Source organism: Bufo bufo, chromosome 8 (assembly GCF_905171765.1).
Source record: "Bufo bufo chromosome 8, aBufBuf1.1, whole genome shotgun sequence".
In the NCBI taxonomy this organism is placed as follows: domain Eukaryota; kingdom Metazoa; phylum Chordata; class Amphibia; order Anura; family Bufonidae; genus Bufo; species Bufo bufo.
Window position 1 is genome coordinate 189,257,612 of NC_053396.1, and position 14,286 is coordinate 189,271,897.

Here is a 14,286-nt window from a genome sequence, read left to right on the forward strand (position 1 = left end):
TCTGCTAGTGTCTGCTCTACCTAACCATGCTATTGTAATTCCTTTCTCTGCAGCGGTTACCCTAAAAAACGTAGTTTTATTGGTATGCAAATGAGCCTCTAGGTGCTATGGGGGCGTCTTTTCAGCACCTAGAGGCTCCGTCCACTCACTATTTCCGCCGCCCAGCGCGCTCCAGCCCGGCCCTCTCCTCTAGATTGACAGCCTTCTTGCCCCTGCGCCGTGTGCTTCTGTATTCGGCGCAAGCGCAGTGACTGTCTCCCTGTACCGGCATCTTCACTGCGCCTGCGCCGATTACGGCGCAGGGAGCAGTCCAACAGTCACTGCGCCTGTGCGGAATACAGAAGCACACGGCGCAGGGGCAAGAAGGCTGTCAATCTAGAGGAGAGGGGCGGGCTGGAGCGCGCTGGGCGGCGGAAATGGTGAGTGGACGGAGCCTCTAGGTGCTGAAAAGACGCCCCCATAGCACCTAGAGGCTCATTTGCATACCAATAAAACTACGTTTTTTAGGGTAACCGCTGCAGAGAAAGGGATTACAATAGCATGGTTAGGTAGAGCAGACACTAGCAGATCGCTAGTGTCTGACAGCTAATTAAAATGTGGTGGTAGAAACCCTTTAAAGGGGTTCAGCAGTTTGTTTAAACTGATGATTCATCCTCTGGATAGATCATCAGCATCTGATTGGCAGGGGTCCGACACCCGGGACCCCCACCGATCAGCTGTTTGAGAAGGCAGCGGCGCTGCAGCAGCACCGCGGCCTTCTCACGGTTTACCGCTGGCCCAGTGACATCACGGCTAGTATCAACTTGCCTGGGCGGGGCTAAGCTCTGTGCACTTGAATGGAGCTTAGCCACGCCCAGGCCAGTTGATACCAGTCGTGACGTCAGTGGGCCGGCGGTAAACAGTGAGAAGGCAGCGGCGCTCCTGGAGCGCCACTGCCTTCTCAAACAGCTGATCGGCGAGGGTCCCGCTGATCAGATGCTCATGATCTATCCAGAGGATAGATCATCACTTTAAACAAACTGCAGAACCCCTTTAAATTGGTTTTCTAGGACTCTGCTATTGATAACCTATCCTCAATATCCCTGACGAAGGAGCCCGACAGGCCCCGAAACGCGTAGGTAGTTTTTTGTCCTACGGAGGCCCCTGTACTCTTAACGGTGACGTATGTCACCGCAAGCGGTTTCCCGGGCATCAGACTCACAAGCTCCCTCGCGCCGCGCGTGCTTCCGGCCGGGGCCGCGCTGCTGCTGGTAGGTGAGCTAGGAGGACGCCGCGATTTAAAAGGACAGCATCATTAGAAGAACAAACACGGAAACTAACAAATAGTGAGCGACAGAGCGGATCATCAACCAAGGGACCATTTTGGATGAAAGATAAGGTAGTTACGGCATCATTATTATCAACACTAACCTTGCCCTTACCGTTTAATCTCTGAACTCCCAGAACAAACACTTGCATTTCTCTATCCTCCTGTCATCCCCATCATCCGACTATACGCCCAGATCCCAATAATTATATAAGTTCACCCTTGCAGAACCAACTTTCAAAACTAACCGCCCAGTTATTTAGGCTGGCACTGACTGATAGTGCCAACTTAAAGAATTAGCTGTTTTGCTTGTGTATACCAGCGCTTTTGTCTCATATCACCCACGGGTGATATACCATTTTCTCATACACTTACCTATGGAGAACAATAGCTCCTTGATAGACAGTAAGCAGCAGGATCTTCCTACATAGGTAGATTTACACATCCAAACAATAGGAGCGCAGGGGGGGGTCTTTTACTTTCATTTATCCTCAATATATCCTACTCCTGACAACACCCCAGCCCCTGATCAGCTGAAAGACAGGACGTGGGTGCTCCAGCAAGAATCACGCCCCCTCCATTGCGACCAGGAACAGTGCCAAACATTTTGTAGTGGCCGTGTCTGGTACTGCAGCTCAGTCATGGACTTAGCTGTAGTACCAGGCACAGCCACTACCAAATATATGGAGCACAGATCTCATATTGATGGCCTATTCTAAGAATAAGCCACCAGTAACTGGTGTAAAGGAAAACTGGATTAGTTGCCCTTAGCAACTGTAACGGACCGTTCAGCGCACAGCTCCGTTCAGACGATATCCTCCTTTCAATGCACAGGCAGCTACTGCAAGCACCAGTCTGCAAACTACACGAACACTGGAAACCGCGGAACAGGAAAAGCATACAATCGGCTTACGCTCCTGGCAATCAGCATACAATCCAATTCCCCCAATGACGAGACGGCACTTCGTTTTGAGGTCAAGCAGAACTGACTGTCCTGGGGCACACCGCCACTTTTATTTACAATCCACAAACATAGTACTGCCCACAGGGGGTTAAAATACAACCAATCAATATATTACAACACATACAATGTAAGTACAGCAGCAAATCGGACACAATGGCACAATGGGACAATAGAAACACACCCAGCATATTCCTCCCCTCTGTCTCAATTTCTGTATCTACACAACTATCTCCTAAGCTGACAAGTTACACTTCTTATAAATTGTTACAACTTTGTGAGTTTACATTGTCCATACATATAACTTATCTCAATTTAACCAGTATAACTTGGGGACAAACCTATCCAAAATTCACTTGAATAGGTTCAGGGGTTTAAAAGTTAGTAAAAGTATCTTAAAGGGCCCGTAATCCTGGGGCAGGAGGGCGGGCAAACAGCCCCCTCCACAGCAACCAATCAGATTTAGGGTCCATTCACACGTCCGTAATTTGGGTCCGCATTCGTTCCGCAATTTGCGGACCCATTCAATTTTTTAATGGGGCTGGAACGGACGCAAATCCACATTTCCTGGATCCGCATCTGCATTTTCGGGATCCGCATCCGTTTTTTCGGGATCAGCAATTTCGTTCCTGAAAAAAATAGAACATGTCCTATTCTTGTCCGCAATTGCAGACCAGAAAAGGCATTTTCTATTATAGTGTCTGTGATGTGCGGATCGCACATTGCAGGTGTCCGTGTTTTGCGGATCCGCAAAACACCTCCGGACGTGTGAATGGACCCTTATCCTTTCATTTTCCATAGAAGCTCTGAAAAATGAAACTGGAATCTGATTGGTTGCTATGGGCAACTAAGCCAGTTTTTCTTGACTCCAGTTTGGATATATCTCCCCCTGTAGTCTGCCGACACGAGGCGGAGGAGCTGCAACAGGAGCAATCCCTTATGATAATATTATATGGAGCAATTGCTATTTATGAGCTTCTCCAATAATTCCCAATAAAAAAAAATAAAAAAAGCTCCAGACTGAACCCTCAATTTCAGTGACTATAACTATTCCCCAAGAATGGAAGAAAAGGGTACATGAGATTTCAGCAATACCTCACACCTCCTGCCTGCTCCAGCGTGTAATAGGCGGCAGCAGCATTTTTTCCATACAGGGATTCCGTGAAATAAAAGCGTCTAAAAAAAATTAAAAAAAAGAAGATATTGAGATTTATCAAAACTGCTGTAAGGGAAAAAAGGCCTAGTTTCCCATAGCAACCAATCAGATTCCACCTTTCATTTCCCAAAGGAGCTCTGAAAGATGAAAGGTGGAATCTGATTGGTTGCTATGGGAAACTAAGCCAGTTAGTTTTAAATTAATAAATCTCCCCCAATGGAGTCATTATAAAATATTCATTGTTAAGTGTAATTCAGTTAATGCGGTTTATCTATTGTCAATGCTAATTTTTCACACTAGGCCTCCTATAACTTCACTCTAGTCAGAAACTAGCTAGGGGGTTAATAAAGACCAGCCAGGAACCCTCCTCCATTATGTCTTGCTAAAAAAACTGCTGACATTACAAAAGAAAATGAGTTCTGTTCATCATTTCACTTTTCCAATACAGAAATATGTCAGGAAGCAGCTTACTGGCATTGAGCACAACTGTTTTAGTTAGAGTCACATATTCGGTTAAAGGGATAAAGACGTTGACAACGCTGCCATTAAGGGTCCATTCACACGTCCGTATGTGTTTTGCGGATCCGCAAAACACAGACACCGGCAATGTGCGTTCCGCATCTTGCCGACCGCACATCGCCGGCCCTCTCATAGAAAATGCCTTTTCTTGTCCGCAATTGCGGACAAGAATAGGACATGTTCTATTTTTTTGCGGAACGGAAGTGCGGATCCGCAAATGCGGATGCGGACAGCACATTCTGGCCCCATTGAAAATAAATGGGTCCGCACCTGTTCCGCAAAATTGCAGAACGGATGCGGACGTGTGAATGGACCCTAAAGGGGTTGTTTCATCTTGCCGTTTCCATTAAAGGGGTATTCCCATCTTGGACAACTCCAGGCCTGGGGCCTACAAAGCGAAGGAGGGCGCACTGCGCATGCGCAGCCACCCTCCATTCATTTCTATAGGAGCGCAAAAGTAGGCGAGCGCGGTGCTTGGCTATTTTCGGCAGTCCCATAGAAATGCATGATGGAGGCAGCCACTCCTGGGCGGTGCCCCCTCTGTCACTTTGCGGGCTCCGTTCTAGAGATAGGTGCTGGTCACAGAGGCAGGACCCGCTCAGACATTGGAGATGTCCAAGATGGGAATGCCCCTTTAAGATGGGACTATGCGCTGAGGCAGAGTTACGGAAATGGAGTCACCGCGGCGTGCGCTGTTTCAATATCTCCCATAGCAGTGCATGGAAGCTACGCAAACAGAGTCCATGCACTGCTATGGGAGTTAAGGAAGCAGCGGTGCAACAGCCACTGCAGCTAGCACTTAGTCCCATCTCGTCATGGAAAAAGCAAGATGGGACAACCCTTTTACCCTTTCCGGAGCTCCGACGTATATATCTACAACTCCAGTCTTTAAAAATAGTGAGCGCAGCGGACTCCACAGCTGCACCTGGAGCATTCAAAAGTCTGCTATGGGGCCCAGCCTTCCCTAGTTTGGCCTCTGCCTGCACCTCTTCCACTGTTAGTTCCCCAAAGTGATTAGGAACATGGCCCGCTTCTTTGCAGCCTGTCTGTTAGGCCTCATGCACACGACCGTTGTGTGCATCCGTGGCCGTTGTGCCGTTTTCCGTTTTTTTTCGCGGACCCATTGACTTTCAATGGGTCCGTGGAAAAATCTGAAAATGCACCGTTTTGCAGCCGCATCCGTGATCCGTGTTTCCTGTCCGTCAAAAAAATAGGACCTGTCCTATTTTTTTGACGGACAACGGTTCACGGACCCATTCAAGTCAATGGGTCCGTGAAAGAACACGGATGCACACAAGATTGACAGTATATTCTAACACAGAGGCGTTCCCATAGAGATCAGGGGCTGCCAGGCAGCAGGGGGCAGACCCCCCTCCCTCCCCAGTTTTAATTTCATTGGTGGCCAGTGCGCCCCCCCCGGCCCCCCCTCCCTCTATTGTAATATCATTGGTGGCCAGTGTGCGGCCTCCCCCGGCCCCCCCTACCTCCCTTTATTGTATTATCATTGGTGGCCAGTGTGCGTCCTCCCCCCCCCCCCACCCCCGATCATTGGTGGCAGCGGAGAGTTCCGATCGGAGTCCCAGTTTAATCGCTCTGGGGCTCCGATCGGTAACCATGGCAACCAGGACGCTACTGCAGGCCTGGTTGCCATGGTTGCTTAGCAATATTACAATATTAGAAGCATCATACTTACCTGCTGCGCTGTCTGTGACCGGCCGGGAGCTCCTCCTACTGGTAAGTGACAGATCATTAAGCAATGTGCCGCACAGACCTGTCACTTACCAGTAGGAGGAGCTCCCGGCCGGTCACAGACAGCGCAGCAGGTAAGGCTCCATTCACACGTCCGCAAAATGGGTCCGCATCCTTTCCGCAATTTTGCGGAATGGGTGCGGACCCATTCATTCTCTATGGGGATGGAATGGATGCGGACAGCACACAGTGTGCTGTCTGCAGCCGCAATTGCGGAGCCCGGCCCCAATTTTGGGTCCGCAGCTCCGCAAAAAGATAGAGCATGTCCTATTCTTGTCCGCAGCTTGCGGACAAGAATAGGCATTTCAATGGGGGTGCCGGGCTGGTGTGTTGCGGACCCGCAATTTGCGGGTCCGCAACACAACACGGACGTGTGAATGCAGCCTAAGTATGATGCTTCTAATATTGTAATATTGCTAAGTAACCATGGCAACCAGGCCTGCAGTAGCATCCTGGTTGCCATGGTTACCGATAGGAGCCCCAGCGATTAAACTGGGACTCCGATCGGAACTCTCCGCTGCCACCAATGATCGGGGGGGAAGGGGAGAGGGGAGGCCGCACACTGGCCACCAATGATATTACAATAGAGGGAGGGGAGGGGGGGGGGGGCGCACACTGGCCACCAATGATAATACAATAGAGGGAGGGAGGGGGGGCCGGGGGGGGCGCACACTGGCCACCAATGATAAAACAATAGAGGGAGGGAGGGGGGCTAGGGGAGGCCGCACACTGGCCACCAATGATAATACAATAGAGGGAGGGAGGGGGGGTGGTGGGGGCCGCACACTGGCCACCAATGATATTCAAACTGGGGAGGGAGGGGGGTCTGCCCCCTGCTGCCTGGCAGCCCCTGATCTCTTACAGGGGGCTATGATATGCACAATTAACCCCTCAGGTGCAGCACCTGAGGGGTTAATTGTGCGGATCACAGCCCCCTGTAAGAGATTGGGTGCTGCCAGGCAGCAGTCATGTACACAGTTCATAGTATATTCTAACTAGAAGCGTCCCCATCACTATGGGAACGCCTCTGTGTTAGAATATACTGTCGGATATGAGTTTCACGATCTAACTCATATCCGACAGTATATTCTAACATAGAGGCGTTCCCATGGTGATGGGGACGCTTCAAGTTAAAATATACCATCGGATTGGAGAAAACTCCGATCCTATGGTATATTAACTCCTGACTTTACATTGAAAGTCAATGGGGGACGGATCCGTTTGCAATTGCACCATATTGTGTCAACGTCAAACGGATCCGTCCCCATTGACTTGCATTGTAAATCAGGACGGATCCGTTTGGCTCCGCACGGCCAGGCGGACACCAAAACGACTTTTTTTTCATGTCCGTGGATCCTCCAAAAATCAAGGAAGACCCACGGACGAAAAAACGGTCACGGATCACGGACCAACGGAACCCCGTTTTGCGGACCGTGAAAAAATACGGTCGTGTGCATGAGGCCTTACTGTGCTGTTTATGGACCTCCAGATCCAGATTTTCTTCTATATTGTAATGGAACGACCTCTGTAACATTCAGTCCCCTCTATAGGGTATCGGCACACCCTCTGTAACATTCAGAGTCCCCTCTATAGGGTATCGGCACACCCTCTGTAACATTCAGAGTCCCCTCCATAGGGCAATGGAACGGCCTCTGTAACACCCAGAGTCCCCTCTATAGGGTATCGGCACACCCTCTGTAACATTCAGAGTCCCCTCTATAGGGTATCGGCACACCCTCTGTAACATCCAGAGTCCCCTCTATAGGGTATCGGCACACCCTCTGGGGCGTGCCCTTTGTGACACATACTCATTCATACTCTTCAGTCTCCACGATTTGAAGGTGGCGTTCCACTTCATCACAGTCTGGACAGCGGACACGTTATTCAGAAGATACTGCAGGACTCTCTCCTTGGTTTCAGATGATGAGGCGGATGACCTGTAACGTAGGGTGCCGTGACGAATGGCGGGCAGCGCCCTGACGCCCTGCATCTGAGAGAAGACAGGGAAGAAGGTACAATTTTTACTAGGATCATCAAGGGATAAGCAATGGCCTACCATGGACCACAGAGGAAATCTACAGGCCATAACGTCCTGTGGGCAAGTATTACCGATCCACATAGGAGGCTTAGGCTGAGTTCACACGGGCGTGACGGATATGTTCAGGATGCGTCCCGGGTGTACTGCGGAAAACCCGCGCGAGTAGGTACCCAATTGCAGTTAGTTTTGACTGCGATTGCGTTCCGTTTTTATCACGCGGGTGCAATGTGTTTTGCACGCGCGTGATAAAAAACTGACTGTGGTACCCAGACCCGAACTTCTTCACTGAAGTTCAGGTGTGGGATCGGTGCTGTGTAGATGTTATTATTTTCCCTTATAACATGGTTATAAGGGAAAATAATAGCATTCTTTAATACAGAATGCTTAGTAGGTGGTCAATTGAGGGTTAAAAAAATATATATAATTAACTCACTTTCTCCTCTTGATCGCGTAGCTGACGGTCTCTTCTTAATTTTTTAATTATGAGCTGCCGGCTAAAGGACCTGTGGTGACGTCAGATCACATGGTCCAATCACATGGTCCATCACGTGGTGATGGATCATGTGATTGGACCATGTGATCTGAAGGTCACCACAGGTCCTTTAGCCGGCAGCTCATGATTAAAGAAGTAAGAAGAAACCGGCAGCTACGTGATCAAGAGGAGAAGGTGAGTTAATTATTTTTTAACCCTCAATTGACCACCTACTAAGCATTCTGTATTAAAGAATGCTATTATTTTCCCTTATAACCATGTTATAAGGGAAAATAATACAGTGACTAGACCGTCACCTAGCAACTGTGCGTGAAAATCGCACCGCATCCGCACTTGATTGCGGATGCTTGCGATTTTCACGCAGCCCCATTCACTTCTATGGGGCCTGCGTTGCGTGAAAAACGAACAATATAGAGCATGCTGCGATTTTCACGCAAACGCACAAGTGATGCGTGAAAATCACCGCTCATGTGAACAGCCCCATAGAAATGAATGGGTCAGGATTCAGTGCGGGTGCAATGCGTTCAACTCACGCATTGCACCCGCGCGGAAATCTCGCCCGTGTGAACTCAGCCTTATGAGATCAGCCAATCAATTGTCTAGCCCCAGTAACCCCATTAATGGGGGTTTTCCAAGCTTTTAAACAAATCCACCTTAAAAGGGTTGGTCCATCTGGGACATCGTTAGGATATGCCATCAATGTCAGATACGAGCAGGTCCCACCTCTGGGACCCGCTCCAATTTAGAGAACCGAACCCCCAAAGTAAAGGAAAGCAGACCGTGCAGGCAAAGCCACCCTCCATTCACTGCTATGGGACTGCTGGAAATAGAGTCAGCACTTGGCTATCTTCGAAACTCCCATAGCACTTAATGGAGAGCAACCCGCGCAGGAACGGCTGCTCTCTGTTCACTTCAGAAGCCCCGTTCCGGACACACAAGCAGGTCCCAGAGATGGGACACGCACTGCACCTATCTGACACTGACGGCATATGCTACAGATATGCCATCAGTGCCCCAGATGGGAACACCCCCTTTAAGCCTAGATTCAAATAATTTCTTCTATATTGCAAAAAAATATATATAATAATAATAATTTCAAGGGGGTGTGCATGGAGAGACGCCATTGTATGCTGAGCCAGCTGTGTGACAACCAGAGAGCATCGTGCATGGGGCTACAAATGGATAATACTCGCTGGCAGTTGCCTCGGCACCTGTCCTGTACAGCGGTGTCTCCACATGTCACCCTGGCCGGGACAGTAATCCTGGATAGAGATTTCCCATAATCGACAAGTATCACCTACAGGACACATTCCCTTTGTGTTTTAAAGGAAACCTGTCACCATGATTTTGCGCATAGAGCTGGGGACATGGGCTGCTAGATGGCCACTAGCACATCTGCAGTACCCAGGTCCCATAGCTCTCTGCGCTTTTATTGTGTTAAAAAAACGTTTTGAGTGATATGCAAATTAGCTGATATGTGTCCTGTAGCCGGAGAGGAGTCAAGCGGAAAGGAGCCCAGCACCGCCCCGCGTCCTCCGAATCTCCTCCTTGCCGGCTGACGTCACAGAGCTGGAGCGCCGAAATCTCGCGATGCGCGAGCTAGCGCATGCGTAGTTCGTTCCCTGTGCTGATGCCAGCACAGGGAATGAACATGATGCCGACACTGCGCATGCGCTAGCTCGCGCATCGCGAGATTTCGGCGCTCCAGCTCTGTGACGTCAGCCGGCAAGGAGGAGATTCGGAGGACGCGGGGCGGTGCTGGGCTCCTTTCCGCTTGACTCATCTCCGGCTACAGGACACATATCAGCTAATTTGCATATTGATCAAAACGTTTTTTTAACACAATAAAAGCGCAGAGAGCTGTGGGACCTGGATATTGCAGATGAGCTAGTGGCCATCTAGCAGCCCATGTCCCCAGCTCTATGGGCAAAATCATGGTGACAGGTTTCCTTTAAGCAAAAAAAATATGTTTTTAATTTCATCTTTTGCATTTTCAAAATAACAAAAAAGGAAAAGGGCCCGACGCAAAAACAAAAATACGCCCTTACGCCTCCTGGAAAAGTAGGAATAAACTGACAGCTGAGTGTTACCATTCCCCTTGTTAGACCTTATTCACATGTATCGTATTTTCCGCCCCATAGGACGCATTTTTCCCCAAAAAAAGTAGGGGGGAAATGCCCTTGCGTCTTATAGGGGGAATACTAATGAAGCGCTTCCATTATTGAAGCGCTCATTAGTACTGGAGGACCGGGAAGCAGTGAAAGATCTGGACTCACCGCTTCCTGGTCCTCGGCTGCGCACAGCGTGAAGGCGCATTGTGACCTCACACTGTGCGCGCCGGTTCACAGCACAGCAGACGGAGGAGGAGGAAGACCGAGCGCGGGCGGTGAGGAGTGGCGGCATCCAGGAGCAGGAGAGGTATGGGGGCTAATGAGGCATAAGCGCTGATATGGGGGCTAATGAGAGGTATGGTTTTTTTTATCTGAGGTCTGAATAGGGGTCATTTACATTGGGGTCTGAGCTGAGGTCTGATTTGAGGACTTATTGGGGTCTTATTAACATTGGGGGTCTGACCTGAGGTGTAATTAAAAAATATGTTTTTCTTATTGTCCCCCTCTAAAACCTAGGTGCGTCTTATGGGCAAAAAATACGGTAATATCCGTTTTGCATCCACAAAGATCCGAGTTCAGGACACGTCTCAGCGTTTTTTTTATTTCCCCGTGGTTGACCTGTTTGTTGCAGACTAATTATTATAATTTTTTTACAAACTTTATATCAATCTTCTATGCAATGGATTAGTGAAAAACGGACCAAGCACGGATCGGATGCCGTCCATGGTGTTTGTGGACTCAGTAAATAGGATGGGCGTGTTCTGTCTACAAAACAGACCAAAAAGTAGTGCACGTCCATCCCCCCCCCGGGTTTCATGAGATGGATGAATTATCAATATCAGATCAGTGGGGGTCCGACACCCAGCACCCCCAATGATCAGCTGCATCGCCCGTCTCCCTTGTAGTGGTGGTGCAGTGTAGTTACAAATTAAAAATGGCGAATTGCGTGTTTTAATTTTTTTATGTTATGGCATACCCTGTGCAGAAAACTACTCCAATATTTTAAGAGTTCAGACATTTTCCGACACTGCGATATCTTTTTTTTTTTTTTTTTTGTGATTTAAATCTATATTATTTTGTGGTTTTCACATATTTTTTACTCTAATGTTTACTCTTCTGATCTCTCGTCCCATAGACTGCAATAGAATACTACTGCGGTCTATGGGATTTTGACACTGTCTGAGAAGCTGTGCCTCCTGCAAGGCCCCAGGCTGTTATGGCAACTGATTGCGGCCCCGCGTCTTCACCACAGGGGCTCCAATCGGAAGGCAGAGGGAGCCTCCTCAGTCTGCCTAACACCACAGGTGCCGCGATCGCTATTGATCATGGCATCTGAATGGTCACACGCCAGGGACCCAACCATTGCTGCATTATACAGCAGGCACCCACCACATACAGGGAGTGCAGAATTATTAGGCAAGTTGTATTTTTGAGGATTAATTTTATTATTGAACAACAACCATGTTCTCAATGAACCCAAAAAACTCATTAATATCAAAGCTGAATATTTTTAGAAGTAGTTTTTAGTTTGTTTTTAGTTTTAGCTATTTTAGGGGGATATCTGTGTGTGCAGGTGACTATTACTGTGCATAATTATTAGGCAACTTAACAAAAAACAAATATATACCCATTTCAATTATTTATTTTTACCAGTGAAACCAATATAACATCTCAACATTCCCAAATATACATTTCTGACATTCAAAAACAAAACAAAAACAAATCAGTGACCAATATAGCCACCTTTCTTTGCAAGGACACTCAAAAGCCTGCCATCCATGGATTCTGTCAGTGTTTTGATCTGTTCACCATCAACATTGCGTGCAGCAGCAACCACAGCCTCCCAGACACTGTTCAGAGAGGTGTACTGTTTTCCCTCCTTGTAAATCTCACATTTGATGATGGACCACAGGTTCTCAATGGGGTTCAGATCAGGTGAACAAGGAGGCCATGTCATTAGATTTTCTTCTTTTATACCCTTTCTTGCCAGCCACGCTGTGGAGTACTTGGACGCGTGTGATGGAGCATTGTCCTGCATGAAAATCATGTTTTTCTTGAAGGATGCAGACTTCTTCCTGTACCACTGCTTGAAGAAGGTGTCTTCCAGAAACTGGCAGTAGGACTGGGAGTTGAGCTTGACTCCATCCTCAACCCGAAAAGGCCCCACAAGCTCATCTTTGATGATACCAGCCCAAACCAGTACTCCACCTCCACCTTGCTGGCGTCTGAGTCGGACTGGAGCTCTCTGCCCTTTACCAATCCAGCCACGGGCCCATCCATCTGGCCCATCAAGACTCACTCTCATTTCATCAGTCCATAAAACCTTAGAAAAATCAGTCTTGAGATATTTCTTGGCCCAGTCTTGACGTTTCAGCTTGTGTGTCTTGTTCAGTGGTGGTCGTCTTTCAGCCTTTCTTACCTTGGCCATGTCTCTGAGTATTGCACACCTTGTGCTTTTGGGCACTCCAGTGATGTTGCAGCTCTGAAATATGGCCAAACTGGTGGCAAGTGGCATCTTGGCAGCTGCACGCCTGACTTTTCTCAGTTCATGGGCAGTTATTTTGCGCCTTGGTTTTTCCACACGCTTCTTGCGACCCTGTTGACTATTTTGAATGAAACGCTTGATTGTTCGATGATCACGCTTCAGTAGCTTTGCAATTTTAAGAGTGCTGCATCCCTCTGCAAGATATCTCACTATTTTTGACTTTTCTGAGCCTGTCAAGTCCTTCTTTTGACCCATTTTGCCAAAGGAAAGGAAGTTGCCTAATAATTATGCACACCTAATATAGGGTGTTGATGTCATTAGACCACGCCCCTTCTCATTACAGAGATGCACATCACCTAATATGCTTAATTGGTAGTAGGCTTTCGAGCCTATACAGCTTGGAGTAAGACAACATGCATAAAGAGGATGATGTGGTCAAAATACTCATTTGCCTAATAATTCTGCACGCAGTGTATAGAGCGGGGTCAGCACAGCAGCCCACTCCATACTCCTTACACCGCACCACAATGTAACTGTGTGTCATGGAGCATTAAAGGGTTAACACTGAAAACACTGATGCAAATCACCGTCATGTGAATAAGCCCTAAACTGGGTGTGTCCTTACACAATTCCAGTGTGACAAGACGAGTGGTAATGCCTGGTTTTCAATGTATTCATATTTCCCAGAGGAATAACAGAGGAACAGTTTGACAGTGGGGATCTATGAAAAGCTGCTCTTAGAATTGTTACTTTCTGAGGTATGCATTGTAAGTATTGACTAAAACAGAAAAAAAAAGTTAAAATAAATAAATAAAAATCACCAATAAAGACAATTGGGCAAATTCTTGTAGGGCAATACATGTAAAAAGCCTCCTGTCAATCTAAAACTGGTCACGTGTCCTCAGCAACCAATCCGATTGCAGCTTTCATTATTCCAATACAAGCAGGGAAATAAAAGCAGAGCGCTGATTGGTAAAAAGCAGGCGATACCGTATTACACCGAATGTAGGCGACCCTGTCGTCCAGGACAAGGTAATTCTACTGTTCTGGCACACGGCAACTACAGCTCATCTCCGGTGTCTCTGTGCCCATGACAGCGCGCACATACACAAGTAAATACGCAGCAGCCAGCGCTCTGCTCTAGTCCTTCACTATGCTACAAACAGTTCTCTATCATTGACCTACCAGCCTGTGCGCTGCCATGTTGATCGCAGACCACGTGATCAGGGGCAGGCTTCGCCCAAACCGGTGATTGGTGAACTTGTCTAAGGTGGGCGTGGCCTACAGTCGCATAATACTACGGTTACAGCGGCTGCCCGAGGCTTGAGTGCTCAGCGGGAGGAGCATGCGCAGTAGCTCCAAACAGTATTTCCAACACTCCCATTCAGCTCTGTGGAGAGGGGCGTCCCGCTGTCTAGTCTAGAATGGAGACCAGGGGCCCCCTTTTTCTTGTCTAGGTCAATGGCCC

The 14,286-nt window shown here is 48.2% G+C and overlaps 1 protein-coding gene across 3 annotated transcripts in view; it reads right to left on the bottom strand.

Moving 5' to 3' along the window:
• DMAC2 (distal membrane arm assembly component 2) overlaps positions 1 to 14,037 on the bottom strand; it is a 44,667-nt gene extending 30,630 nt beyond the window's left edge. For 2 of the 3 annotated variants that reach the window (XM_040405284.1, XM_040405283.1), the window contains exons 1-3: positions 14,004 to 14,037; positions 7,500 to 7,681; positions 3,363 to 3,443 (exon numbers count right to left, since the gene is read on the bottom strand). In XM_040405284.1, coding sequence (XP_040261218.1) covers positions 3,363 to 3,443; positions 7,500 to 7,681; positions 14,004 to 14,021 — 281 coding nt within the window. In that variant the 5' untranslated portion in view covers positions 14,022 to 14,037. Of the gene's footprint in view, positions 1 to 3,362; positions 3,444 to 7,499; positions 7,682 to 13,808; positions 13,947 to 14,003 lie in introns of those variants that run through there. The other variant, XM_040405285.1, reaches the window with a different exon arrangement.
• Between the last annotated feature and the right edge of the window lie 249 nt (positions 14,038 to 14,286).